At 44.6% G+C, this 23,697-nt stretch overlaps 5 protein-coding genes across 10 annotated transcripts in view; 3 read left to right on the forward strand and 2 right to left on the reverse strand.

Annotated features, from left to right (window-relative positions):
• Positions 1 to 63: 63 nt before the first annotated feature.
• On the reverse strand, positions 64 to 1,280 carry dnlz (DNL-type zinc finger). The gene is made up of 3 exons (XM_054758261.1): positions 940 to 1,280; positions 732 to 871; positions 64 to 533 (listed from the first exon to the last, which is right to left on the reverse strand). The coding sequence occupies exons 1-3, from the start codon at positions 1,216 to 1,218 to the stop codon at positions 371 to 373; spliced, it is 582 nt and encodes a 193-aa protein (XP_054614236.1). The 5' UTR covers positions 1,219 to 1,280; the 3' UTR covers positions 64 to 370.
• Positions 1,278 to 11,035, forward strand: lrrc8aa (leucine rich repeat containing 8 VRAC subunit Aa). Its single transcript, XM_054758225.1, has 4 exons — positions 1,278 to 1,559; positions 3,488 to 5,597; positions 7,340 to 7,653; positions 8,388 to 11,035. The coding sequence occupies exons 2-3, from the start codon at positions 3,498 to 3,500 to the stop codon at positions 7,622 to 7,624; spliced, it is 2,385 nt and encodes a 794-aa protein (XP_054614200.1). The 5' UTR covers positions 1,278 to 1,559; positions 3,488 to 3,497; the 3' UTR covers positions 7,625 to 7,653; positions 8,388 to 11,035.
• A 275-nt stretch (positions 11,036 to 11,310) lies between these two features.
• On the forward strand, positions 11,311 to 17,457 carry phyhd1 (phytanoyl-CoA dioxygenase domain containing 1). The gene is made up of 11 exons (XM_054758252.1): positions 11,311 to 11,502; positions 12,079 to 12,237; positions 13,498 to 13,573; positions 13,654 to 13,701; positions 13,785 to 13,840; positions 13,924 to 13,986; positions 16,034 to 16,055; positions 16,137 to 16,265; positions 16,381 to 16,500; positions 16,625 to 16,751; positions 17,301 to 17,457. The coding sequence occupies exons 1-11, from the start codon at positions 11,470 to 11,472 to the stop codon at positions 17,347 to 17,349; spliced, it is 882 nt and encodes a 293-aa protein (XP_054614227.1). The 5' UTR covers positions 11,311 to 11,469; the 3' UTR covers positions 17,350 to 17,457.
• dolk (dolichol kinase) lies at positions 17,458 to 20,604 on the reverse strand. 2 transcript variants are annotated; one of them, XM_054758232.1, is made up of 3 exons: positions 20,377 to 20,604; positions 20,019 to 20,150; positions 17,458 to 19,943 (listed from the first exon to the last, which is right to left on the reverse strand). In XM_054758232.1, exon 3 carries the CDS (start codon positions 19,858 to 19,860, stop codon positions 18,289 to 18,291), a length of 1,572 nt encoding a protein of 523 aa, XP_054614207.1. In that variant the 5' UTR covers positions 19,861 to 19,943; positions 20,019 to 20,150; positions 20,377 to 20,604; the 3' UTR covers positions 17,458 to 18,288. The 2 variants fall into 2 exon arrangements, with proteins under 2 accessions (XP_054614207.1, XP_054614208.1); XM_054758233.1 differs by lacking the exon at positions 20,019 to 20,150.
• Positions 17,607 to 23,697, forward strand: part of nup188 (nucleoporin 188) — a 29,468-nt gene continuing 23,377 nt past the window's right edge. For all 5 annotated transcript variants that reach the window (XM_054758161.1, XM_054758162.1, XM_054758163.1 and 2 more), the window contains exons 1-2: positions 17,607 to 20,819; positions 21,536 to 21,590. In XM_054758161.1, the coding sequence (XP_054614136.1) occupies positions 20,794 to 20,819; positions 21,536 to 21,590 (81 nt within the window). In that variant the 5' untranslated portion in view covers positions 17,607 to 20,793. The remainder of the gene's footprint in view (positions 20,820 to 21,535; positions 21,591 to 23,697) is intronic.

The following is a 23,697-nucleotide window of genomic DNA, read 5'->3' on the forward strand; positions in this document are numbered from 1 at the left end:
TGAAGATGTACTGTAATATAGTTGAGGGGTGAGATACTGTACATGCACATATGCCTGTTAAGGTCATTTTCAAGATATTCTTTATTCAGAAAGTGAGGCTTTAATGTATTTATCTGACATTTTTTATGATAATTTTTTTACGAGGGACCAATTCACACAAGTGTGTGCACAGTTTGCAAAACAAACTTATTGTCGGTTGTCTGCGCTGTCATTGACGTTGACGTTCTCCGTGTATGTTTTACGCTTGAAGAGTGCTCGTCGATGCTCGGCTTTGGTTTATGTTCCCACATATTGCAGGGTCTGGTTAATGGGCATCCTTAAAAAATGTGTTCATCGTGGACCACAAAACATGATCATCCTTGATACAGCGCTATGATGAATCTTTATCTTCCGTATCCTTGTTTGCTAGCTCCTCATCAGGACAATGCCGTAGTTTGTTTCTACAGGTGGACTCAAGAAGGACTTCCAAAGCATCTCCTCCTTCCAGCCTCTTCACCGCTTCTCCTTTGGAAGCGAGGATCTCCTCGATGTTCCTGCAACATCGTCAACATGCCACCGTTAGAGGAAATGCATCGAGTGTTGTAGTAGGTTGATATATGGGATGGAAGCAAAAACACTTAAAACAGACGTTTGACGTGTGTTCTGCGTTGAGAGAATTTGGACGTCGCGACGCGCTTTCTCCTGTCGGCCACCACAGACACACAAATGTGTGAATAATATTCAAAACTAACCTCTTCCCTTCTAAATCGGCGAACCAGCCCAGGTTGTCGGCGATGATGTGGTGGTTCTTGCATCCTGGACATGTCACGATCACAAGACCCTTATGATAGGCCTGCTTGGAGATCTTCTGCACGGATCTAGTGCTGCAAACCTGAGTGTTGACAACAAACATGTCAGCACCTACAAGTGAAGACTTTATGCAAAAGTAAATAACAATACCTTGCATGTGTACACTAGGTGGTACTTTGTCGACTGGATCTGATCAACAGTCTCACTTGTTTTACTCTGGGTGGTGCAGAAGCTTCTACTGGTGTAAGGTTTTGCTTTAGGGTGAAGATGACGCCAGTCCAGGGAGGAAGATGTTGATACACGAGGATGGCGACCGGAATAAAGTCCACACCTTTCATACGAGCACCACCGCACAACCCGACAGTAAACCACCATGGGTCGCGATATTTTCTCTGAAAGTACACGAGAGAGACACCTGTGTAATAACATGACAGCGACGTGTTTGAACTCAAGGCGCCGACGTTGTGGTTCAAGTCTGTTGTCGCAGCTTCATGACGTCACGACGTTGCATTGCTGTTCATTTCCGGTGGGAAGGTGTATGGGCCACATGCTTTTATTTTGACTCTGAACAAAAAAAAAAAAACATGTATTACTTCCGGCAAGCTGGAGCTAGCGGACGAATCAGCGGCAATCACGCAGCGGTTCGGGAGGCGTGTACCGTCCTGGCTGTCAAACTGGGTTCCCCGAACCTCGGTCCGCCTGTCCTCGGCGCTGAGACATGTGTCTCTCGCGGGTGGAAGAGGTGAGAGACAACGGCGTTCATAAAAACGGTAAGTGTTTCCCGGAAGTGATACACAGTTGCTGGCCTGTTTAGGCGGGCGCGAGAATTCACACAGCCCGTCAATCGTCTCTCGCCGCTCCTAAAATCAGGCCGTTTTTCCGGATTAAAATGACACAAAGTATTAAATTGTGTTACATTATATGTAAGGGTGACTGTTTCACGACTCCAATACCCTCTTCGATTCATAGAATCCTGTATTAGTTCATCCATTACATTTGTAGACCACCAAAGAAAAAAGGGTAATTAAGGAACCACCTGAAAGACCTTATGGAAATAAACACACTCGCACCTGCTAAATGGTTTTCAAGTGTTATATTACGAGTGATTTGCTTGTGATGTATTATTTCCACGATATTTCTTTTAAGGAGCGCTGTCTGAGACGTGTGTGGCGCAAACAATGTGACGTCGTACGCGTCACGAACCAGTTGAACCTGGTTTACTCTGATTTTTATAACATATCTTTTTATTGAGATGATCAAATTGAAACTCAGCCTTTTTTGTATTCGCACATTAAGCCCTCGTCGGCAGACTCGCCCGGAATGGCGTTCGATCATTCCTTATTAAACGATCACGAAAAAGGAAGCATTTGTATTGCCTTGTCACATGTTTAAAGGGGAAGTAGCAGCGTGTGATTTGACACATGTCAACAGGAAAAGACTCGTTGACAAACCAGCAGATAGATGGATACTCTATTAAGAGAAGATAAGAGAAATTGTTTCAAAAGTAAATTTCACAGTGAGATCACTACTTTCAATTTTTCGGCACCTCAGAAAACGTTATTCTCCTAGAGCTCCTCCCCTAAATTATCTGCGTTCACGTGACTGGAGCGTGCTGCGGACGACTGGCGCTCAGAGATGTGGTTAGTCGTTCACGTGAAGGCAGCGTCTTGGGGCACACAGGCGGGGACGCATGAAGGCAGCGTTGGCATTTGTATGTGAAACGACTTGCAAACTAACGTCTCGCAACCGTGATTTGGTTGTCATCGCTCACGAAAAACGAGCACTTCAAAAGGCTCGGTTCTTTGCAGTATGCAGTGGTGCCTTGGTTAACGTCATTAACCCAGAAGGTCCGACTCGAACAAAAACTAACTGTAACCAAAGCAGATTTTCCCATAGGAAATGATGTAAATCCAATGAGTCCATTTCAGACACCCAAAAATGTTAACACAAAACACATTTTATAGACAATAATTATAGTTTTACATGCAGAAAATGATGCAAACATAATGACAACTGAACATTAAACATCCCTTTTACCTCGTTTGTCGGGGAATCAAACCAAACATCAATGAACCAGATAAACACGTTATGATAAACATGTACCTTGCTGCTGGTGGCAGTGACGTGTGCTACGTTTGACTCCGGCTGCCCTGAACATGCTGCGTTAAGTTTGAATGCTTGTGTTTAGTTGTTGCAACCAGGGTTGATTGACTGTTACGCAGGAGCCGGAGTAGATGTGCGTGCACCGCAGGCGATGTCGGAGCCACTCCGGTCACATTTATTTACCTCTAAAATGACGACTGTCTTCTCTTTAAGCCGTAAAATTCAGAGGTCTTGCACCCTGCACCCTTGTCTTGGTACGGTCCGTGGCCGTTCTCTTGTGTGTGTAATGTCGTGTATCTCTGATGCAAACAAACGCTGGTGTCCCCAAATGGCACTCGCGGCCACCAATGCATTGCGCAATCACATATCGCAAGATTTCGTCTTTGGCGCGTGATCCAACAAGGCGTAAGCAAACAAGCGGGAAAACGCAAGCCAAGGCAAAATGTTAACAAAAATTTGGGATGGTAACGGGGCGGATGTTAACCGAGGTACCACTCACTTTAATAACGTGAATAACCCATAGAATGAGGAGAAACCACAGCGCAAAGAGCATTTAGAGTTTCTTGTCCACAATCTAACCAGCTAATCCCTCCAGGTAAGCCATCATGATTCCCATCACGGAGCTCCGGTACTTTGCCGACACACAGCCGGCATTCCGCATCCTGAAGCCGTGGTGGGACGTTTTCAACGACTACATCTCCATCGTCATGCTGATGATCGCCGTGTTCGGCGGCACGTTGCAGATCACACAGGACAAGATGATCTGCCTGCCCTGCAAGCGGGCCATCAACGACACGTGCGAGGCCTCGCCCGTCCCCGTCGTGTCGGAGCCCAAAGGCGTCCAGAATGAGCTGGACCGCCATCAGTACAGCTACATCGACGCCGTGTGCTACGAGAGCACCCTGCACTGGTTTGCCAAGTACTTCCCCTACCTGGTGCTGCTCCACACGCTCATCTTCCTGGCCTGCAGCAACTTCTGGTTCAAGTTCCCCCGCACCAGTTCCAAACTGGAGCACTTTGTGTCCATCCTGCGAAAGTGCTTCGACTCCCCGTGGACCACCAGGGCGTTGTCTGAGACCGTCGTGGAGGAGAGAGACTCCAAGCCCTTGGGAAAGATGAACGGCGTGGCGGACAAGAAGGCTTCGTCCATGAGCGAGGACGTCGAGGCGAGCGTGCCCATGCTCCAACGGACAAAGTCCAGAATCGAACAAGGGATTGTGGATCGATCGGAAACGGGGGTTTTGGATAAAAAGGAAGGGGAGCAGGCCAAGGCTCTTTTTGAGAAGGTGAAGAAGTTCAGGATCCACGTGGAGGAAGGAGACATCATCCACCGTCTTTACATACGTCAGACCATTATCAAAGTCATCATGTTCCTGGTGATCATTAGCTACGCCGGCTACTTTGTCTTCTACATCCGCTTCAACGTCATGTGCACGGTGGAGACAGAGAAGCTGACGGGATTCAGCAGCTTCTACTGCGCTCACCCGTTAGCAACGCTCTTCAAAATCCTAGCCTCGTTCTACATCAGCCTGGTGGTGGTCTACGGCGTCATCTCCATGTACACGCTGTGCTGGATGCTCAGGCGCTCCCTCAAGCGCTACTCCTTCGAGTCCATCCGCGAGGAGAGCAGCTACAGCGACATCCCTGACCTGAAGAACGACTTTGCCTTCATGCTGCACATGATAGACCAGTACGACCCGCTGTACTCCAAACGCTTTGCCGTGTTCCTGTCGGAGGTGAGCGAGAACAAGCTGAGGCAGCTCAACCTCAACAACGAGTGGACGCTGGAGAAGCTCAGGCAGCACATCTCCAAGAACCCGCAGGAGAAGCTGGAGCTGCACCTGTGCATGCTGAGCGGCGTCCCCGAGACAGTCTTTGACCTGGTGGAGCTGGAGGGGCTCAAGCTGGAGTTCATCCCTGACGTCACCATCCCGCCCATCATCGCCAAGCTCTCCAACCTGCGAGAGTTGTGGCTCTACCACACGCCCGCCAAAATCGAGTCTGCCGCCCTGGCTTTCCTGAGGGAGAAGCTCAAGGCGCTCCACATCAAGTTCACCGACATCAAGGAGATCCCCCTGTGGATCTACAGCCTCAAGAACCTCGGTGAGCTCTACCTCACCGGCAACCTGAGCGCTGACAACAACCGCTACATCGTCCTTGACGGATTGCGGGAGCTCAAACGTCTCAAAGTTCTTCGCCTGAAGAGCAACCTGTACAAGCTGCCGCAGGTGGTGACCGACCTGAGCGCGCACCTGCTCAAGCTGTCCATCAACAACGAGGGCACCAAGCTGATGGTGCTCAACAGCCTGAAGAAGATGGTCAACCTGAGCGAGCTGGAGCTGGTGCGCTGCGACCTGGAGCGCATCCCGCACTCCATCTTCAGTCTGCACAACCTGCAGGAGATCAACCTGAAGGACAACAATCTGAAGACCATCGAGGAGATCATCAGCTTCCAGCACCTGCGCCGCCTGGTGTGCCTGAAGCTCTGGTACAACCAGATCGCCTACATACCCATTCAGATCGGCACCCTCAACAACCTGGAGAGGCTGTATCTCAACAGGAACAAGATTGAGAAGCTGCCCAGCCAGCTCTTCTTCTGCCACAAGCTGCGCTTCTTGGACTTGAGCCACAACAACCTCACTGTCATCTCGGCCGACGTGGGCTCACTTCAGAACCTGCAGTACTTTGCCGTGACAGCAAACAGAGTAAGAAGTATTTGGTTTGCTTGCGGTCTGCGCGCGTTCTTAGGTCAGCTTCAGCTTTACAGATGCCACGTGTGCCTGGAGTGTCAGAACGGAGGGCACTGTTTCAGGAAACGTGACGACAGCAGATGCCCGTGTTTCAAAGAGTGTAAATGTCACTGCCCTCCCCTCGCTACATCGCGCCTCCGACATTGTGCTCTCTCTCTTATCGCGCTTTTTCACCAAGTAGTAAATGAATACATGATTGAATACGGCGTCTTATTAGTAAAAATAATAGCCCCCCTCCCAGATTTGAAATATTATTGAGAACCTGTACTGTACACACCGAACTCCACACTGAAACCAGGAAAATGCAACAAAATTGGAGCGTACGATAAATGTGCACATTAGGCAGGTCTGCACTAACACTGAAAGTACTCCCTGCCTCTGACCCCCCGCCCCAGAATTTGAGAACCACTGCCCTAAATTAAGCACTTTGAAGTGTAAGCTAAACTAACCAAGAAGCATTCTAATTGTGAGTGTAGTGTTCCACAGTGGCCACTAGGTGTCAGTAATTGGTGAGTCAAGCATCAGACGTGATTGCCACAAAAGGCATTTATTGCAGGTTTAAACACAACAATAATAATAACAACATAGTAATCATAATGATGACATGGGCTGCTGTTGGGGCCATAAGCACTTCCTGTCCGTCCACCAATAAAGGTCCCCTACGGACCACATTTACTGTGACACACACAAGCTTGTTTACTCTTATTATGTCTACTTTATTGGCTAATACAAGTGTAAAGCTATTTAAAGCCGCCATTGCAAAACATTGATGGGACAAAAGCCGCCGCAGGAAGTACGCTGTGCAGAAAAAAACAAACAACTGCTAATGTGTGTGTCTGTTACCTTATTTATGTCTTAATATGTCGTCTTTTCCCTGATGATATCTATGCTATAGGGGCTGTTCATTTCATGTCTAGATGACTCTAACATCGTTACAAAGCGTATTCACAAGATCGTAAACTGGTTTTTAACTACAAACATTCCATTTATTAATATTGAATCCTACTTGGCGGAAATTGATGTATGGCGGTCGGGTCTGGAGCCAATTCAGCGCTGTGAAAGCACATCCATTGTGTTTGAATATCATGGCAGTTACGCCATCAGAGGGCGCCGTTTCAAATCTAAAATTCCCCCGATGATAAGGAATGAAGGGCCGCACGGTGGTCGAGTGGTTAGCATGTTGGCCACACCGTCACAGTCTGGAGATCGGGAAGACCTGGGTTTCCTCCCACATCTAAAAACATGCATGTTAGCTTCATTGGAGACTCTAAATTGTCCATAGGTATGAATGTGAGTGTTGTGTGTAGTGTGAATGTCAGCTGGGATAGGCTCCAGCATACCCCCGCAACACTAATGAGGAGAGGCGGTATAGAAAATGGTTGGATGGATAAAGAATGAATAGTTTTTCATAACAGTGCAGACAATTGACAATGAGCAGATAAAGTTCCAACTGCTCATAAAGCTCAACGCTGCCCCCACCGTGTCTGGGTGGTAGTGCAAGGCCTGATCTGTGTACACAAGTACGGACGAGTACAGACGCAAGGCTTTTTGTGGGTGTGTATTTCTCATAGGGAATAAATGAGCCTATTGTAAAAATGATTACAGCCACCATATTTTGTCTTGAGGTGGAAAAGCGGTGCTATGGATTTGGGTGGGGCGTCTTTCTTGTGTAAATCTTCCATTTGTCTTCCTCTCAGATAGAGACGCTGCCCATGGAGCTGTTCCAGTGCAAGAAGCTGCGCTCGCTCCTCTTGGGCAACAACTGCCTGGAGACGCTGCCCTCACGGGTGGGCGAGCTCAGCGGGCTGACCCAGCTGGAGCTGCGTGGAAACAACCTGGAGTGTCTCCCTGTGGAGCTGGCCGACTGTCGGCTGCTGGAGAGGAGCGGCCTGGTGGTGGAGGAGAAGCTGTTCAACACGCTGCCGCCCGAGGTGAAGGAGCAGCTCCTGGGGGGCGACAACGAAAGCGTGAAGATTTCCTAGAGGGACCAGCACTGACGCTGTCTGTCAAGGTAAGTGGAGACCGTGCGCTTCCTGCTGGACGTGAGAGACGCAAAAGCAAGGGTGTCCAAAGTGGCCCGCGGCACATTCGAAAAATATTATTTAATTTAAAAAAATGGGAAAATCAGCAGCAATTTTAACAGAATTAAGTTAAAAATAATAAAAGAAAAAAGAAAAAGTCATAATTTTCTGAGAATAACATTGTAATATTATGAGGAAAAATAACATAATTTTAGTAGCGTAAAGCTGTAATATGAAAGAAAACATGTTTTTTTTACTTGTACTCTTATGACAAACAAAACAATGAATGGAGTTGTCATTTTTGGAAAATGAAGTTGCAGGAAAAGTTGTAATTTTACAAGAATAAAGTCAAAATATTATAGGAATAAAGTCATAATTACGAGAAGAAGATTTACAAGAAGAAAGTTGAAACGGTTGGGGAAAAAACATTTTCATTTTCCAAGAATAAAGTCCAAATATATTTTTCATAATATTATGAGATACAAACAAAACAAAATAAGTTGTGAATCTTGTGGGAAATGTGGCTGTATAATATCACAACAAAGGAATACAGGCATAATATTACAAAAACAACATTTACAAAGATTATTTAAGAAGAAAGTTGAAATATTTCGGAAATAACAGCAAAAAGGGGTTTCTAATATGCTTTTCTAGAAATATATCACTTCTTAGCATGTCTACATGTGGTGCTTACCGAAATGTCAAAGTGGCCCATTTTTTTCAGTTTTCAGTATGTGGCCCTCGCTGGAAAAAGTTTGGACACCCCTGCGCAAAAGGAACATCAGCAACATTTTTCCAGAAGCCACCTCAACAAACAACCGACTGACTTTCCACTGGTGTGCCCCCCGGGCTCGCTGCCAAGCCCCCCATTTTGTGTCTTTGAATAGATTTGTTTGCTTTTTTTGCATGAAACACGCCACCACTGTGATGTCAGTGGGCTGAAAGATGGCTCTCCGTGAAACGTTTGGATTTTCTGAACGCTCCATATGAATAGGATGATGAAAAGCGAGAACTGGGGGGAGGAGTTTGCGTTTACGTGTTAGCACTAGTGCCGCATTGAACACATTGCCGCAGCTCTCTGTTCAACTTTAACGCAGCAAAAAGAAGAACTAGCAGACTGTAAGATAAAGGATTGCCTTTGCAGCCCGGTCGGGCATAGCATGCGGCTAACATGGCCTTAACTTTACGACTGAGTATTATTAGCTGCACAGGCTGCGTTCTTGTCACCAGTCTTGTTGTTTACTGTTTTATGATGCAAAAACATTTCCCATGTTGGAGCACAGTGTGGGTGCTCATTGAAACGGATGCGTACCTCTTGAGTGCTGTCAAGGCACAGAGGAACGTCACACCAGTGTAAAAAGAAGTGAACCACAAGCCAAACAACACACTGACTTTGACCTTTTAAGGTGTTTGAATGCGTCCGCTCAACAGTGCTCCTGTGGTCATGTGACCACAAGTCACGCGCTCTCTGCTGCCCGTCGGCCTCGACACAGGAAGCAATCGGCTCGTTAAAACAGCCGAGTGTGCAAAAGTGCCAAAGCGCCACCGCCCGTCACGTGAGCCTTCATGCTGCACCGCTGCTTTGACCTTCCAAGCTGCGGGGAAGACATGCCGTCAGGCGAATGTACACCTTGAGAGAATGATTGTTGGCTCGTGGACGACTGAACTTTCATCTCTTTACGTCCTCATTGCACTTTTGTACCGTAGTGATAATAAAACGGAACACGCACATTCCTGTTTCCAAGTGTTTTCATCGGGTGGCTGCTGGCACGTGCTCGCATTTAAACGCTGATGAGACACCTCACGTGTTTCTAACAGCCATCTTCTTATGTGCACTTCAAAAAAAACCTTGCTTAAATAAATCGTATATTGTTTTGAATTGTGTTCCACAGTGTTCCATTTTTGAAATCCAACGGTAAATTCACAAAAGTGACTTCTACGGTTGACGTCGCCCACCGTCACCAGCTAGCTGTCGCAGTTCAGTCCTGTTTCCGGAAGTGACGCTGCGGGGAGACACCTCTCACACCTCTCCGCTGAAGCACAGTAAACAAACGCTTGTGGAGGTAGATCGGCGACTTGGTTCGGTATATTTTTCATCCAAATAGTAGTCATACCAAATTGTTGTGTTGCGGCCGGATGTTCACAGTGTCTGAGTGACACTGTTAAGTTTGTTTTCTTTTCCATAAGAGGAAGGTTTAAGACAAAAATGGACGAAGCAAGTGCAGAGAACAGGAGACATATGGACGCCCACCTCGAGTTCTGTTTTTTGCGGTGATCATTTCACTGATGACTGCTGTGAAGGAACACCTTTACAGGAAGCATTTGGCAGGAAAGTAGGCTATAAATGCATTTTGAAAAAGGATGCTACTTCGCCGGTACACAGGAAACAAAAAGACAAGAAGAACAGAACCAGAGTACAGTAAGTCATGTCTTGTTATACTGTCTTCTAAAGACTATTCCATGATAGCAACAAGACTGTAAAGCATTGTACAAGTGTATGTGTTATATAAACATCTTTTCACAGCCATTTGTTTACTGCAGGGGTGGCAGCTGTGAGGCCCATTTCAAACAATAATTAAAGGATAAGCAACCTTTTTTTTAATCGACTTTATTGTCGTCAAATATTTGTAATTTTTTTAGGATGTTGCGGATCTCTGATGCGCTCGAGCTGTGCTTTCTTTGAAATTTCATCATTGAAATGGAAATTCTACTTCCTAATTGGGATGCAGATGTTTCCAGTTGTGAAAATATCCCAATTTATTGACACAACATCCAAAGCAGGAGATCAAAAGGTCATTATGACATAACAAAGTCGTAACGATGACATAAGTCCAAATGATGAGCTAAAAATTCGAGTGTCCTGTGACAAAGGTGGCACATGCACAGTTTGTATCTCATCATTTGGACTTTTTATCTTGTCACTTCATATTTCTACATTATTTCATTATTATGACTTTTTATCTCAGAAGTTTGACCTTGTAGCTCAATTTGCTACATTCTTATCACATAATTAGGACTTTACTCTCGTAATTTCAACTTTTTATCTCATAATTTGGACTCTGTTGACTCATAATAGTGACTCTCATAATTCTGACTTTAGCTAATCATTTCTACATTCTTATCACATAATTATGACTTGTTATCTTGTTGTATCTTGTCATTTCTATTTTTTTATCTCCTAATTCTACATTGTCTTACCATAAATATCTCATAATTTCAGCTTTTTATTTCAATATTAGCTTTTTATTTAGACTCAACTCATAATAGTGACTTTATCTCAGAATTTGGACTTCTTAGCTCTTAATTACACATTCTTATCACATAATTGTGACTTTATCTCGTAACTTCAACTTTTTATCTCATAATGTAGACTTTTATCTCATAATTATGCCTTTTTATCTCGTAATATCGACTTTTTTTATCATTTCGACTTTCAAAATCAGCTTTATTGGCCAAGCACGCTTACACAAACAACGAAGCTTGAAGCTTGAAGCTTGAAGCTTGCCTAAAAAGCCGGATTCCTGAGTGCTTTACTACAGAAGGGCCACAATTGGGCACTTTTGGTTCAGACGCTCACTTTCAGCTCCCCACCCCGAAGTACGGGCGACACCCGGTGGGCACTCCATGTAACTACACCGACACTGCATCCCTGTGGCGACGGCCGTAAGTCCAAAATCCGCTTATGGATGCTGGAACGGGGTTCTCTTGCATTTCCAGTCGGACGTGTGCGTCACATGGTCGGAAGTTAGGACCTCCTCGCCTCGCTCCTCCCAGAACGTTGTGGGTATCTGCTTCGTAGAGACGGCATGGACTTCATGGCAGACCGCGATGTGCAAAAGGTAAAATGTATACAGTTTGTTGGAGTGGAAAGGTTTGTCAGTTTGGGGGCGATTACGTAACGAGCTGTCAAGCTGGCTTGTTCGGCGACGTAGGCGCTTCTGTTGCATGACCACGTGCGTTCACGTACACGTGTCATGCTAGGTTCCACTCGCTGCAATTTCAAGGAGGCGTCATTGACGTACACGTCTCGCGCTTAATGCAGCTTGTCAGTTACATTTGGTTTTCAAAATGAAAATGAAAACAACGGTATATTTGAATGAAATGATCAGAAATGTAGAAATGTGACGCAAGTCGTGCATGATTAAGGAAGCGGTGCCAAGTCAATGTAGCAAATGAATAGAAGACGTCATTACACAACGGTGACAATGAAACTACACCTTGTTCCAGATCCTCACCAAAATAATCAAGCGCTCTACCTTGGCCTGTGCCCTGCCCCTTTACCAAACTTGGCCCATATTAGCGTCGTGGTTTTTGCGTACTCACGCACACAGCGACACACGTACGGTATATTCACGACAAGAGGGGAGGCTTACGGTCCTGCAGGCGTTGACACCGATGCCGTCCTCTCTGCGTAGTACGCGGAGGACGGCTACGTGGTTCTGGACGGGCTTTTGACCCCGCAGGAGTGCGACCAGCTGCGGCAGAGGATGTCTGAGGTCGTGGACGACATGGACGTCCCGGCGCACTGCCGCACCACCTTCTCCACCGACCAGGACGAGCAACTCAAAACGCAGGTGAGCCACAGCGCGGCTCGGTCGTGATCGCTCTTGTCGTCCTTGTTTTCTGGGTTTTCTGTTGCTTTCTTGTCTTGTGTTGGTTTGTCGTAACGTTAGCAAGCACAGACATAGTTTGTCTTTATTTTCTTCCAGCTCGGACATTATTGTTCCTCACGATATTACAAGTTTATTCCTCCGAAATTGCTGCTTTTTTCTCCTTTGAATGAGACTTTTTTTCTCTTTATTGTTGTTTTTTCCCGCAACTATTTTTAACGTTCTTCTTGTAAATGTTCTTGTGGTAATTGTGACTTTATTGCCATAATATTTGGACTGTATTCTCCTAACCTTTTCCACAAAAGTGACTACTTTATTCCTTGTTTTGTTTGTCTTTGGTAGTGTTATGGCTTGAAGAAAAATAACCTCTTTCTTCAATATTCCACTTTTCTGGGCCTAAAATGACATTCCTTTTCCCCCTAACATTACGACGTTATTCTCATAAAATAATGACTTTTTGTTTTAATATTTGCAAAATGACTGCCAATATTTCCATTTTTGCTGTTTTTTTTTTAAATTTTCCAAATATTTCAACTTGCGATCTATCATATTTTGACTTTATACACATAATATAAGTTTTTTTTTCCCCAAAACTCCATCTTTATTGTCTCATTAGGAAACATAAAAGTATCTATTAAAAAAAGATTGTACACATTGTTTTCTTTAATAGTTCAACTCAGCCATCATTTTTCCTCATAATATTAACCAAGTTTGTTCTCGTGAAATTGTGACTTTTTTGCAACCCGCTTTAACGTTCTTGGAACAATTCTTCCCGTATCATGACTCTTCTGTCAAAATGCCCAACTTTATTGGTTGTTTTTCGTAACATTGCAACTTCTAGAGAAATAAGCCATGTGTTGAATGCCAACGTTGTGAAAATGACGTTATTCTTGTAAAATGACAACTTCTTTTTTTCTCCTAAAACTTTGACTTTATTCCTGTAAAATGAGCACTGATCTTTCCATTTTTGCTGTTTCCTTGTTAAATGATATTTTGAGAATGTGTTGTGGACACCCCTGGTCTGAAGGTTAGAAAACAGCAGCAATGACAACGACTAGCGTGTATTATTGCTAGAAAGGTGGCAGCAAAGATGAGAAACCAGCAGCAATTGTATTCATTCGATGAAGTTAGTCTGTGCCACAGGCAAGTGAGTCATGATTCCACCGCCACAAGTAGCAAAGTCCGCAGTCAGCTGACCCGTGTTGACTTTTTGGCGTCCCGCAGGGAAACGCAGACTATTTCATCACCAGCGGAGATAAGATCCGCTTCTTCTTCGAGAAGGGAGTTTTTGACGACAAAGGTGCAGTTGTTGGACGTCGACGGCACACGAGTGGAGTGGAGTGACTTTTTACATCATTGGCTGCTTTTTTCCACCTGCAGGAGAATTTGTGGTGCCGAAGCATCGATCGCTGAATAAAGTCGGACATGGTATGTGTCCGGGGGGGGGGGGGCAAACCCAAAAATCAGATGATGACAGAACAACATACAACGTTTTTGAAATGTCTTGTTAGCTCTTCATGCTCATGAGCCTTTGTACAGAAAGGTTACACATTCAGCCAAAGTCCAGGTGAGAAGAACCAACCACACCATCGCTCTTCATCACCTGAACCGCTCTTCCGCTCAACCCCAAGTCACGCTTGTTCTTCTCAGGGCATCGCCAGGAAGCTCGGCCTCGTTCATCCCGTCATACTGCAGAGCATGTACATCTTCAAGGTCACGTGACGTTTATTGTATACGTCCCAGCTTGTTGATTTACTCGATTTCTTTTCCAATACAGTATTGCAGGTACATGTTACTTTTATACGACACCGTCTTTGGGCCGCAAACCCAAACAAATCAGACATTTTGAGAATAAAGTGATGAATTTAGGAGAAAAAAGTGGTAAGTTTATGTTACAGGCATCGCCTGGGACAGCTATGAAAAGGGGACTCATTTGGAGGGGGCGGGGTAAGGAAGGTGGAAGTGAGAAGGGCTAGCTAGTCATGCTAACCTGTTTGTGCTCTGTTTTGCTGCCACATTATAAATAAAAGCTTGCCTCTATTTTCCTATGACACGTAATATTACCACTTTATTCTCATAAAATTACCACTTTACTCATTAAATTACCACTTTATTCTCATAAAATTACCACTTTACTCATTAAATTACCACTTTACTCTCATAAAATTACCACTTTACTCATTAAATTACCACTTTATTCTCATAAAATTACCACTTTACTCATTAAATTACCACTTTATTCTCTTTAAATTACCACTTTACTTTCATTAAATTACCATTTTATTCTCATAAAATTACCACTTTATTCTCATAAAATTACCACTTTACTCATTAAATTACCACTTTATTCTCTTTAAATTACCACTTTACTTTCATTAAATTACCATTTTATTCTCATAAAATTACCACTTTATTCTCATAAAATGACCACTTTACTCTCATAAAATTACCACTTTATTCTCATTAAATTACCACTTTACTCATTAAATTACCACTTTATTCTCTTTAAATTACCACTTTACTTTCATTAAATTACCATTTTATTCTCATTAAATTACCACTTTATTTTCATTAAATTACCACTTTATTCTCATTAAATTACCACTTTATTTTCATTAAATTACCACTTTACTTTCATTAAATTACCACTTTATTTTCATTAAATTACCACTTTATTTTCATTAAATTACCACTTTATTCTCATTAAATTACCACTTTATTTTCATTAAATTACCATTTTATTCTCATAAAATTACCACTTTATTCTCATAAAATGACCACTTTACTCTCATAAAATTACCACTTTATTCTCATTAAATTACCACTTTACTCATTAAATTACCACTTTATTCTCTTTAAATTACCACTTTACTTTCATTAAATTACCATTTTATTCTCATTAAATTACCACTTTATTTTCATTAAATTACCACTTTACTTTCATTAAATTACCACTTTATTTTCATTAAATTACCACTTTATTCTCATTAAATTACCACTTTATTCTCATTAAATTACCACTTTATTTTCATTAAATTACCACTTTATTCTCATTAAATTATCACTTTATTTTCATTAAATTACCACTTTATTCTCATTAAATTACCACTTTATTCTCATTAAATTATCACTTTATTTTCATTAAATTACCACATTAATTTTCATTAAATTACCACTTTACTCTCATTAAATTACCACTTTATTTTCATTAAATTACCACTTTATTCTCATTAAATTACCACTTTATTCTCATTAAATTACCACTTTATTCTCATTAAATTACCACTTTATTCTCATTAAATTAACACTTTATTTTCATTAAATTACCACTTTACTCTCATTAAATTACCACTTTATTTTCATTAAATTACCACTTTATTCTCATTAAATTACCACTTTATTCTCATTAAATTACCACTTTATTTTCATTAAATTAACACTTTATTCTCATTAAATTAACACTTTATTCTCATTAAATTAACACTTTACTCTCATTAAATTAACACTTTAAATATTAAAATATTTATTTGGACAATAAATCATACAATATTTTATATTTGTAGCTTTTTTTGCATGATCTGATGACATCTAAATAAAAATCCAAGTATTGTTTTTGTCAAAATATTTTAATATAAAAAACCCTATACAGTATTACATTTAGAAAATACATCAATACTTTTAGACTTTGTTTCCACATGTTTCACTTTGAAATGATACAATATTTAGCCAATATTAACCGTTTGTTTCCAATCTGATGCAGCAACCTGGGATAGGTGGGGAAGGTAGGAACTTTTATCTTTTTTTTTACATTGCAGTAAAATATTTATGGCCTTTTAATTTGTAATGCATGCTTTTTGTCCCAGTAACGCCTCACCAAGATGCCACTTTTTTGTACACGGAGCCCCTGGGGAGGGTGATGGGCCTGTGGATCGCCCTGGAGGACGCCACGGTCAGCAACGGCTGCCTGTGGTTCATCCCGGGGTCGCACAAAAGTAAGCTGCAACGTTAGGTGCTCAAGTCATGTTTTTCATTGTGGTGTACATCACACACACGGCTGTTGCCAGCATTTGGACTCTCGTGTGGCTCAATAAACATGCATTTATAAAGCATGCGACGTGACTCGACGAATGGTGCGGACTGCAAAGGGCACCTACCCTCTCACAGACTTTGTCGGCAAAGAGCAGAACTATGATGACGACAACTTTGTCCCAGTAGAAGTAAAAAAAGGTGAATAAATGTTTGTTTTTGTTTGAAACTTGTTTGTGGGCTTTTTTTTTTTTTTTTTACTTGCCATGACCCCCAGGGTCAACTTGCAGTATCCTAAGCATGCACCTCTCTTTCTCTCCCGTAGGCGGCGTTGTCCTGATTCACGGCCAGGTGGTGCATCGCAGTGCTGAGAACATCTCTGAGGACTCCCGGCACGTGTACACCTTCCACGTCATGGAGTCACAGGACACCCGCTGGAGCCCTGAGAACTGGTGAGAGTGGGCGTGCAATTACCACCTAGTGCCAGCAGAGACCACTGTTTCCACTGCAATCGCTTGACTGCAGTCTTGCTCATTGAGAAATGAGCAACAACATGGACTGGACTGTTACTTTCATAATACGACGGAGTGTTAGGGCCACATTGAAAAAAATAATCTGAGATTTCCGGAATAAAGTCGTACATTTACGAGAAAGAAGTCCTGATTTTACGTGCCATCGTGTTAGACGTGTCAGAGGGAAAATAGAGCGTAGCTCTTCAGAAAGGACGGAAACTTCACTCTTTCTTCAGGAAAGCTTTTATTTCTAACGTGGCCGCAGCAAAACAGAGCAGTTGAGCCTTTAGATTAATTTCTAGCTCCCCCCATTGACCTTTGGCATCGGGCAAAGGTAAATTAACTTTATTGTCGAGGTCTCAGATTGCTTTTTTTTTATAAATGTGGCCTGAGCACTCCGTTGGACTTTTAAGATTATGAATTCAAAAACATCCAATGTTACTTAAAGTTTTGAGTTTTAGTTGGTCACGTGTTCGTCTTCTCCTAAAGGCTGCAGCCCACCGAAGAGCTTCCTTTTCCGCCTCTTTACGCCAAATGAAGGATTTCACAGCAAAGCGAACAGAAGAAGCTGCCATCTCTGGTGGTTTGTTTTGTAGAAACATCTTGCACTCATTCTTAAATACAAATCATAAATTGATGAATGATCTTTGCTAGTGCAGTACTTTTATTGTCAAAACAGGCTCATTTCAAGTAGGATCTCTTTCACAGAAAAAAAAACAGCAACTCAATGTCATGCAATGAGTTTGAAACACATTTTTGCTGAAATCGATTGGAACTCGAAGTTTTGATGGCTTAGTCGTTACATGTTTTAAAAAACAATGCAGGCTCATGCTGATACTGGTCATCACAACAGAAACATTCAATTTGATAACATAATGTGGGGGGGAAACAAGATCAACAATTTAAGTACGCCTTTCAAGGTCCCTATCACACCAGTGGAGTAAACCTACAAAAACAGAACCTACTTTTGTCCAGTAGGAAGCAGCCTCACCCACGGGTGTCCAAAATTATTCTGAAAAATCAAAGGATGCATGGGGCCCACTTTGACACTTTTATATTTGTTAAAAAGGCTCAAAAGTAAGTTATTTTTAAATGATCCATCCATCCATTTTCTATACCGCTTTCCCTCACTAAAGATATGCTGGAGCCTATCCCAGCTGTCTTTGGGCGAGAGGCGGGGCACACATAGACAAACAACCATCCACGGTAATGAATTCATGTGTTTCATTTGATAGACATTTACATTTTTGTGTGAGGCCACTTTGGACACCCCCGCTCGATACCATAGCTAAAAATATTACCATCAGGACAGTTCATAAACAAACATGAATGTTCTTCAAAGGCCATGTTTGTGCTGATTTCCATAATTCATACTTTGACTGAAGCGTGTCAACTTGCCTCCTTCAAACAAAACATTACAAATGTTGTTCTTTTGCCAGTAAAAGTAATATTTCAAAGGGGGGCGTTCTTGCTCCAGTCAGAGCATGAGCAGGATTAGGAGGTAGAGGGGCAGGAGGAGGTTGTCTATCTGGGAGGTGTACGCCTCCAGCATGGCCACCAGCGTGATGGAACCCACGATCCACGAGTAGGTGGAGTTTAAGTTGATGCTCCCGTCAAAGATGAGAAAAATGGCCACGGCGATGATCTGTGCGAACACGGACGTCGCCGTCCCCTCCATCGTCTTTTTGGTGCCGGGCCAGCGGATCTCCCCCATGGTGCTGCCGAAGACGGAGGCCACGGTGTCGCCCACCCCTACGGCGAGCACGCCGGCGTAGGGCACCAGGGCGCCGGCGCCGGGAAGAATCCCCTTTGGCGCGCAGGCGTCCGGGAAAAGCCAGACGGGGAGGGCCATGCCGAGGAGCAGGTAGATGTGAGTCAGGATGAGGGGTCCAGAGTCGCGCTCGTCCAAGAACAAAGTGAGCAGCTGTCGCAGCGGCTGACCCAGCGGCTTGATGCGAAAGTAACGCACGTATTCCAGGAAGAGGAAGACGGCCAAGCAGCCCACGGATGCCACGTGCAGCAGCTGGCGGTCATACAGAAGACCCGGAACAAAGGTGGCCACCACGATGAGATGGAAGTACTTCCTGACCACAGTGGAGGCCTGGTGCTTCTTGGACCCAGACTGGCGCTGGTGGTTCTGTTGCAGCACCACGCAGGTAGCCAAGGCACACAGCAAGACCCAGTACCCTATCAAACCAAGCCGCCGGTCGTTGAGCGTGACAAAGTCCCACAGCCACGTGATGGGATGGCGTCCGATGAAGAGCGAGAGCCACGGCATGATGACGCCCAGGCCCAGCACGGCTGTCATCGTGTGGAAGAAAAGAGACGACACCCACGTCTCGGACTCCATGAAGCAGAAGAGCAGAGCGAAGAAGACGCCCAGCAGCAGCGAGCCCACCACCAGCACCGGCAGAAGGTACTTGACGGGTTCGCCCTTTGCCTCAGGCAGACTCAGCGAGCGCTTGATGAGCTGGTTGACCACGAAGCTGATGGCGCCCACCACCAGCAGAGCCTCGCCGGGCGTGAAGCAGCGCGGCAGCAGGTACAACACAATCAGGCTGAGGTAGACGAAGATCAGCAGCACCTCCAGCACCTCAATGACCTCTGACACCGTCAGCGTCTGCTTGGCGGTGTAGAAGATGGCGCTGGCGGCCAAGCCGGCGATTACACCGGTGTTGGTGGGCACGGGCCGGGTGATGCCCAGCGCGATCAGCGAGAGGAAGAGCGCCAGCGTCATGCCGCTGACAGTCACCACCATGGAGAAGCGCTCCAAGTGAACGCTTCCCGCCTCCAAGCACTTCACCCTCAACACCAGACCCACCAGGGGCATCACCATGGAGGCCGGAACGATGCCGCTGTTGGCCGCCGGACGGAACTGGAACACAGCGCCCCCCGACTTCAGCAGGCAGTCCCATTTGTGCTGGACATAGAAGGCCTGGATGACGAGGGCGACAGTGCACCACGAGTGCTGGTTCCACACCGCCACGTGCACGCACAGCACCACCGCCGACACCACAGCGGACTCCACCAGCACCGGGTTTATCTGCATGGCGGCTGGGAGGCGGGGTCCTTATCCCAGTCAGACGGTGAAGGTCTTCCTCTGTCAGTTCCCCACTCGGGTCATGATTCTTGCTTGGGGCGGAAAATAAAGTCAATGTTAGCACACTGTGTTGTGACTTCCTGTCTTATGACATGAGCTCCACTCACATTTGCCCTACAGGACATCAGCATGAATGCCCTTTGCACAGCAACCTTTTGTTTCTGTGGGGGTTGCAAGTTGGACTCCTCCCTCTTAAGGCCGGGGCTTACTGTATATTATTAATACATGGACGACGTGCGCTGTTTTGGACAAATATAGGAAACCAAGCACACATGGCGGGACATTTATCATTTTCACGACAACTCTAATCAGTCAATGTTTTACAGATGCGGCAAACACAAAAACAGCATGCTAACAGTGGAGCCCAGAACCACACAAGTTAGCATAAATGCTTAAACAGCGAATAGATATTAGTGAATGTAATGAATACCGGTGGATGCACAAAAAGCAGAAAAACCCACGTACCGTGTTGCTCTACTGTCATGTGGACGAGGCCGCGTTGTGACGTGATTCTTTAAACTGTCAGGATTTCTTTGTCAGCTGTCGCTCCTCCCACAGCCAGCAGGAGGCGGCCATGTTTTACAGCCAGGTCACGTGGTACGCCCCCACATTAATACCGAGTTCCAAAATGCTGGGATGACGTAAACATTCCACTTAAACCACGTCGACAGATAAACAGAAACGGACTTAGTTGAAAAAGAACTGTATTTAATTGATTAATAAAGGTATTCGTCTTAACTGTTTTGGCTACACTTGATTTAACATCCACCGGGTGGCGGTAAAGCAGCAACTGATCTCCGAAGACGACAACGACAAAGAAGTAAGGTGACCGGTGACCGGTGACGACATAACCCACAAGCCAATCACAGTGCAGCTACAAAGATGGCGGACTCGGGGATGAGCTTCAGGTATGCTTTTAGCCTCAAACTTTAGCCAACTTTTTGGTTTATTCAATTAGGTTAATCGTTTGTATTCAGAACGGAATATATTCAGTTACCTTGCGTAACCTACCAGGATTCCCGTTGTCTGTTTTTTCTCTTCAGCGGCGTCCCAGTGCGGCTCTTCGCGCCGCTAATTTAGCTTAACATGTGCTAACAGTCGAACCGTTTGAATGGCTTCGTGTGCCCGCCCGCATGTCAACAACAGCATGCTGTTGTCAACCGAGTTAGCTGGCGATCAATAGACTGTTTGCTTAACGTGACAAAAAGCATACCGTGCCTCTCTTCAAGTACCCTTTGTTAGCGTCAAAACTCGCTGCAGCTTAGCTAGCGTTTTTTTTCTCCTTTTTTGTCATATGAAGTCAGCTGTACATTAAAGCTACACCATATCGCTGTAAGTTTTATTCTGAATTTCAAAATAATGATATATCACCTTCATTATTGTTGTATACCTCTTGGGTAGCCCTTGAAATAAGAACATTCTTAGCTATAAACCATTTTTAAAAAAAGCTACCAAGCTATGTCTAATTAAAAACCGCTACTAACCAAACTATAAACTACAGTATTTAACAACAGCTACTCACCAAGCTATAAACGGTATAAAAAGAGCTAGTGCTTACACTGTTGGACTCATAGATCATATTTTAAGATATTTAAGAAATGCTCTTTTCATTTGAACTGTCCAGGAGCTGCCGAGAGTTATGGACCATTCTGCTGGGAAGATCCGCCCTGCGAGAGCGGGTATGTTTCCTGGAAGCATGTGTAGCTTTGTAGTTGACAAAAACACACACAAAACACACACACACATGTACATTGTACGCATGCCTGACAACGTCGGGGCATGCTCCTAATGAGACTACGGATGGTGTCCGTAGTGTCCTGGGGGATCTCCTCCCAGATCTGGACTAGGGCATCACTGCGGTACCTGGACGCATGGAGGAGATTCCAGGAGACAGGTAGTTACTCCAGGAGAGCTGGACAGGGCCGTAGAAGGTCCTTCAACCCTCAGCAGGATCGTATCTGCTCCTTTGTGCAAGGGGCAACAGGATGAGCACTGCCAGAGCCCTACAAAATGACCTCCAGCAGGCCACTGGTGTGAATGTTTCTGACCAAACAATCAGAAACAGGCTCCATGAGGGTGGCCCGAGGGCCCGACGTCCTGTAGTGGGCCCTGTGCTCACTGCCCAGCACCGTAGAGCTCCATTGGCATTTGCCATAGACCACCAGAATTGGCAACTACACCACTGGTGCCCTGTGCTCTTCCCTGATGAGAGCAAGTTCAACCTGAGCACATGCGACAGACGTGAAAGGGTCTGGAGATGCCGTGGAGAACGTTATGCTGCCTGCAACATCATTCAGCATGACCGGTTTGGTGGTGGGTCAGTGATGGTCTGGGGAGGCATATCCCTGGAAGGACGCACAGACCTCTACAGGTTAGATAACGGCACCCTGACTGCTATTAGGTATCGGGATGAAATCCTTGGACCCATTGTCAGAACTTACGCTGGTGCAGTGGGACCTGGGTTCCTCCTGGTCCACGACAATGCCCGACCTCATGTGGCTAGTGTATGCAGGTAGTTCCTGGAGGATGAAGGAATTGATACCATTGACTGGCCCCCACGTTCACCTGACCTAAACCCAATAGAACACCTCTGGGACATTATGTTTAGGTCCATCCAGCGCCACCAGGTTGCTCCTCAGACTGTCCAGGAGCTCATTGATGCCCTGGTCCAGATCTGGGAGGAGATCCCCCAGGACACCATCCGTAGTCTCATTAGGAGCATGCCCCGACGTTGTCAGGCATGCGTACAAGCACGTGGGGGCCACACAAACTACTGAGAATCATTTTGAGTTGCTACAATGACATTTTAGCAAAATGGACCAGTGTGCTGCATCATTTTTTCACTTTCATTTTTGGGGTGTCTTTGATTTCCCCCCTCTATAGGGTGATCATTTTCATTTCTATCAAATGATGTGGCATCATTTTGTTACTAATACATCACCCACTTATTATCAGGAAACATATTCAACATCATTTTTCTCCCAGTTTAGATCTGATGTGTTTTCCAAGTGTTCCTCTAATTTTTTTGAGCAGTATATATATACAGTATGTCACAAAAGTGAGTACACCCTTCACGTTTCTGCAAATATTTTATTATATCTTTTCATGGGACAACACTGAAGAAATGAAACTTTGCTACAATGTAAAGTAGTCAGTGTACAGCTTGTATAACAGTGTAAATTTACTGTTCCCTTCAAAATAACTCAATACACAGACCTTAATGTCTAAACTGCAGGCAACAAAAGTGAATACACCCCAAGTGAAAATGTCCAAATTGGGCCAAAAGTGTCAATATTTTGTGTGGCCACCATTATTTTATGTATATACAGACCCCTGTATATACAGCTTCCCAGTCTGTTGTCTGGAAGCAGTCTCTGAGCCTAGCACTGCTCTCCTCAGACCACTGCTTCACAGGCCTCTTCACAGGGGGTTGTCTATACACTACTGGAGTGTGGTCTGTGACGAGATGGACGAGGTTGTGATCAGAACGACCCAACGAGGGGAGGGGGGATGAGGTGTATGCATCCTTGATGTTTGCATACAAGAGGTCCAACGTTTTATTGTCTCTAGTGTGGCATTTGACATACTGGGTGAAGGTGGGAAGAGCAGAGGACAGGAAAGCATGATTGAAGTCACCGGAGATGAGGAGGAGGGATTGGGGGTGCTGGTTCTGAAGTTGAGAGACGATGGTGTGGATCTGCTTTATAGCTGCAGCAGCGACCGCTGAGGGGGGATGTACACAGTCATAGCAATAACATGTGAAAACTCCCTCGGAAGGTAGTACGG

Source organism: Dunckerocampus dactyliophorus, chromosome 17 (genome assembly GCF_027744805.1).
Source record: "Dunckerocampus dactyliophorus isolate RoL2022-P2 chromosome 17, RoL_Ddac_1.1, whole genome shotgun sequence".
Taxonomy (NCBI): Eukaryota; Metazoa; Chordata; class Actinopteri; order Syngnathiformes; family Syngnathidae; genus Dunckerocampus; species Dunckerocampus dactyliophorus.

Excerpts from the sequence above, each read along its gene's own strand:
- lrrc8aa (XM_054758225.1), top strand. The coding sequence starts at position 3,498 with ATGATTCCCATCACGGAGCTCCGGTACTTTGCCGACACACAGCCGGCA. Across the intron at positions 5,598-7,339 it reads TTGCCGTGACAGCAAACAGA|ATAGAGACGCTGCCCATGGA; the intron begins GTAAGAAGTATT and ends TCTTCCTCTCAG.
- dnlz (XM_054758261.1), bottom strand. The coding sequence starts at position 1,218 with ATGTTATTACACAGGTGTCTCTCTCGTGTACTTTCAGAGAAAATATCG. Across the intron at positions 872-939 it reads ACCTAGTGTACACATGCAAG|GTTTGCAGCACTAGATCCGT; the intron begins GTATTGTTATTT and ends GTCAACACTCAG. Across the intron at positions 534-731 it reads GCCGATTTAGAAGGGAAGAG|GAACATCGAGGAGATCCTCG; the intron begins GTTAGTTTTGAA and ends ACGATGTTGCAG.
- phyhd1 (XM_054758252.1), top strand. The coding sequence starts at position 11,470 with ATGGACTTCATGGCAGACCGCGATGTGCAAAAG. Across the intron at positions 13,841-13,923 it reads CACATTCAGCCAAAGTCCAG|GGCATCGCCAGGAAGCTCGG; the intron begins GTGAGAAGAACC and ends TGTTCTTCTCAG. Across the intron at positions 16,752-17,300 it reads CGCTGGAGCCCTGAGAACTG|GCTGCAGCCCACCGAAGAGC; the intron begins GTGAGAGTGGGC and ends CTTCTCCTAAAG.
- dolk (XM_054758233.1), bottom strand. The coding sequence starts at position 19,860 with ATGCAGATAAACCCGGTGCTGGTGGAGTCCGCTGTGGTGTCGGCGGTG.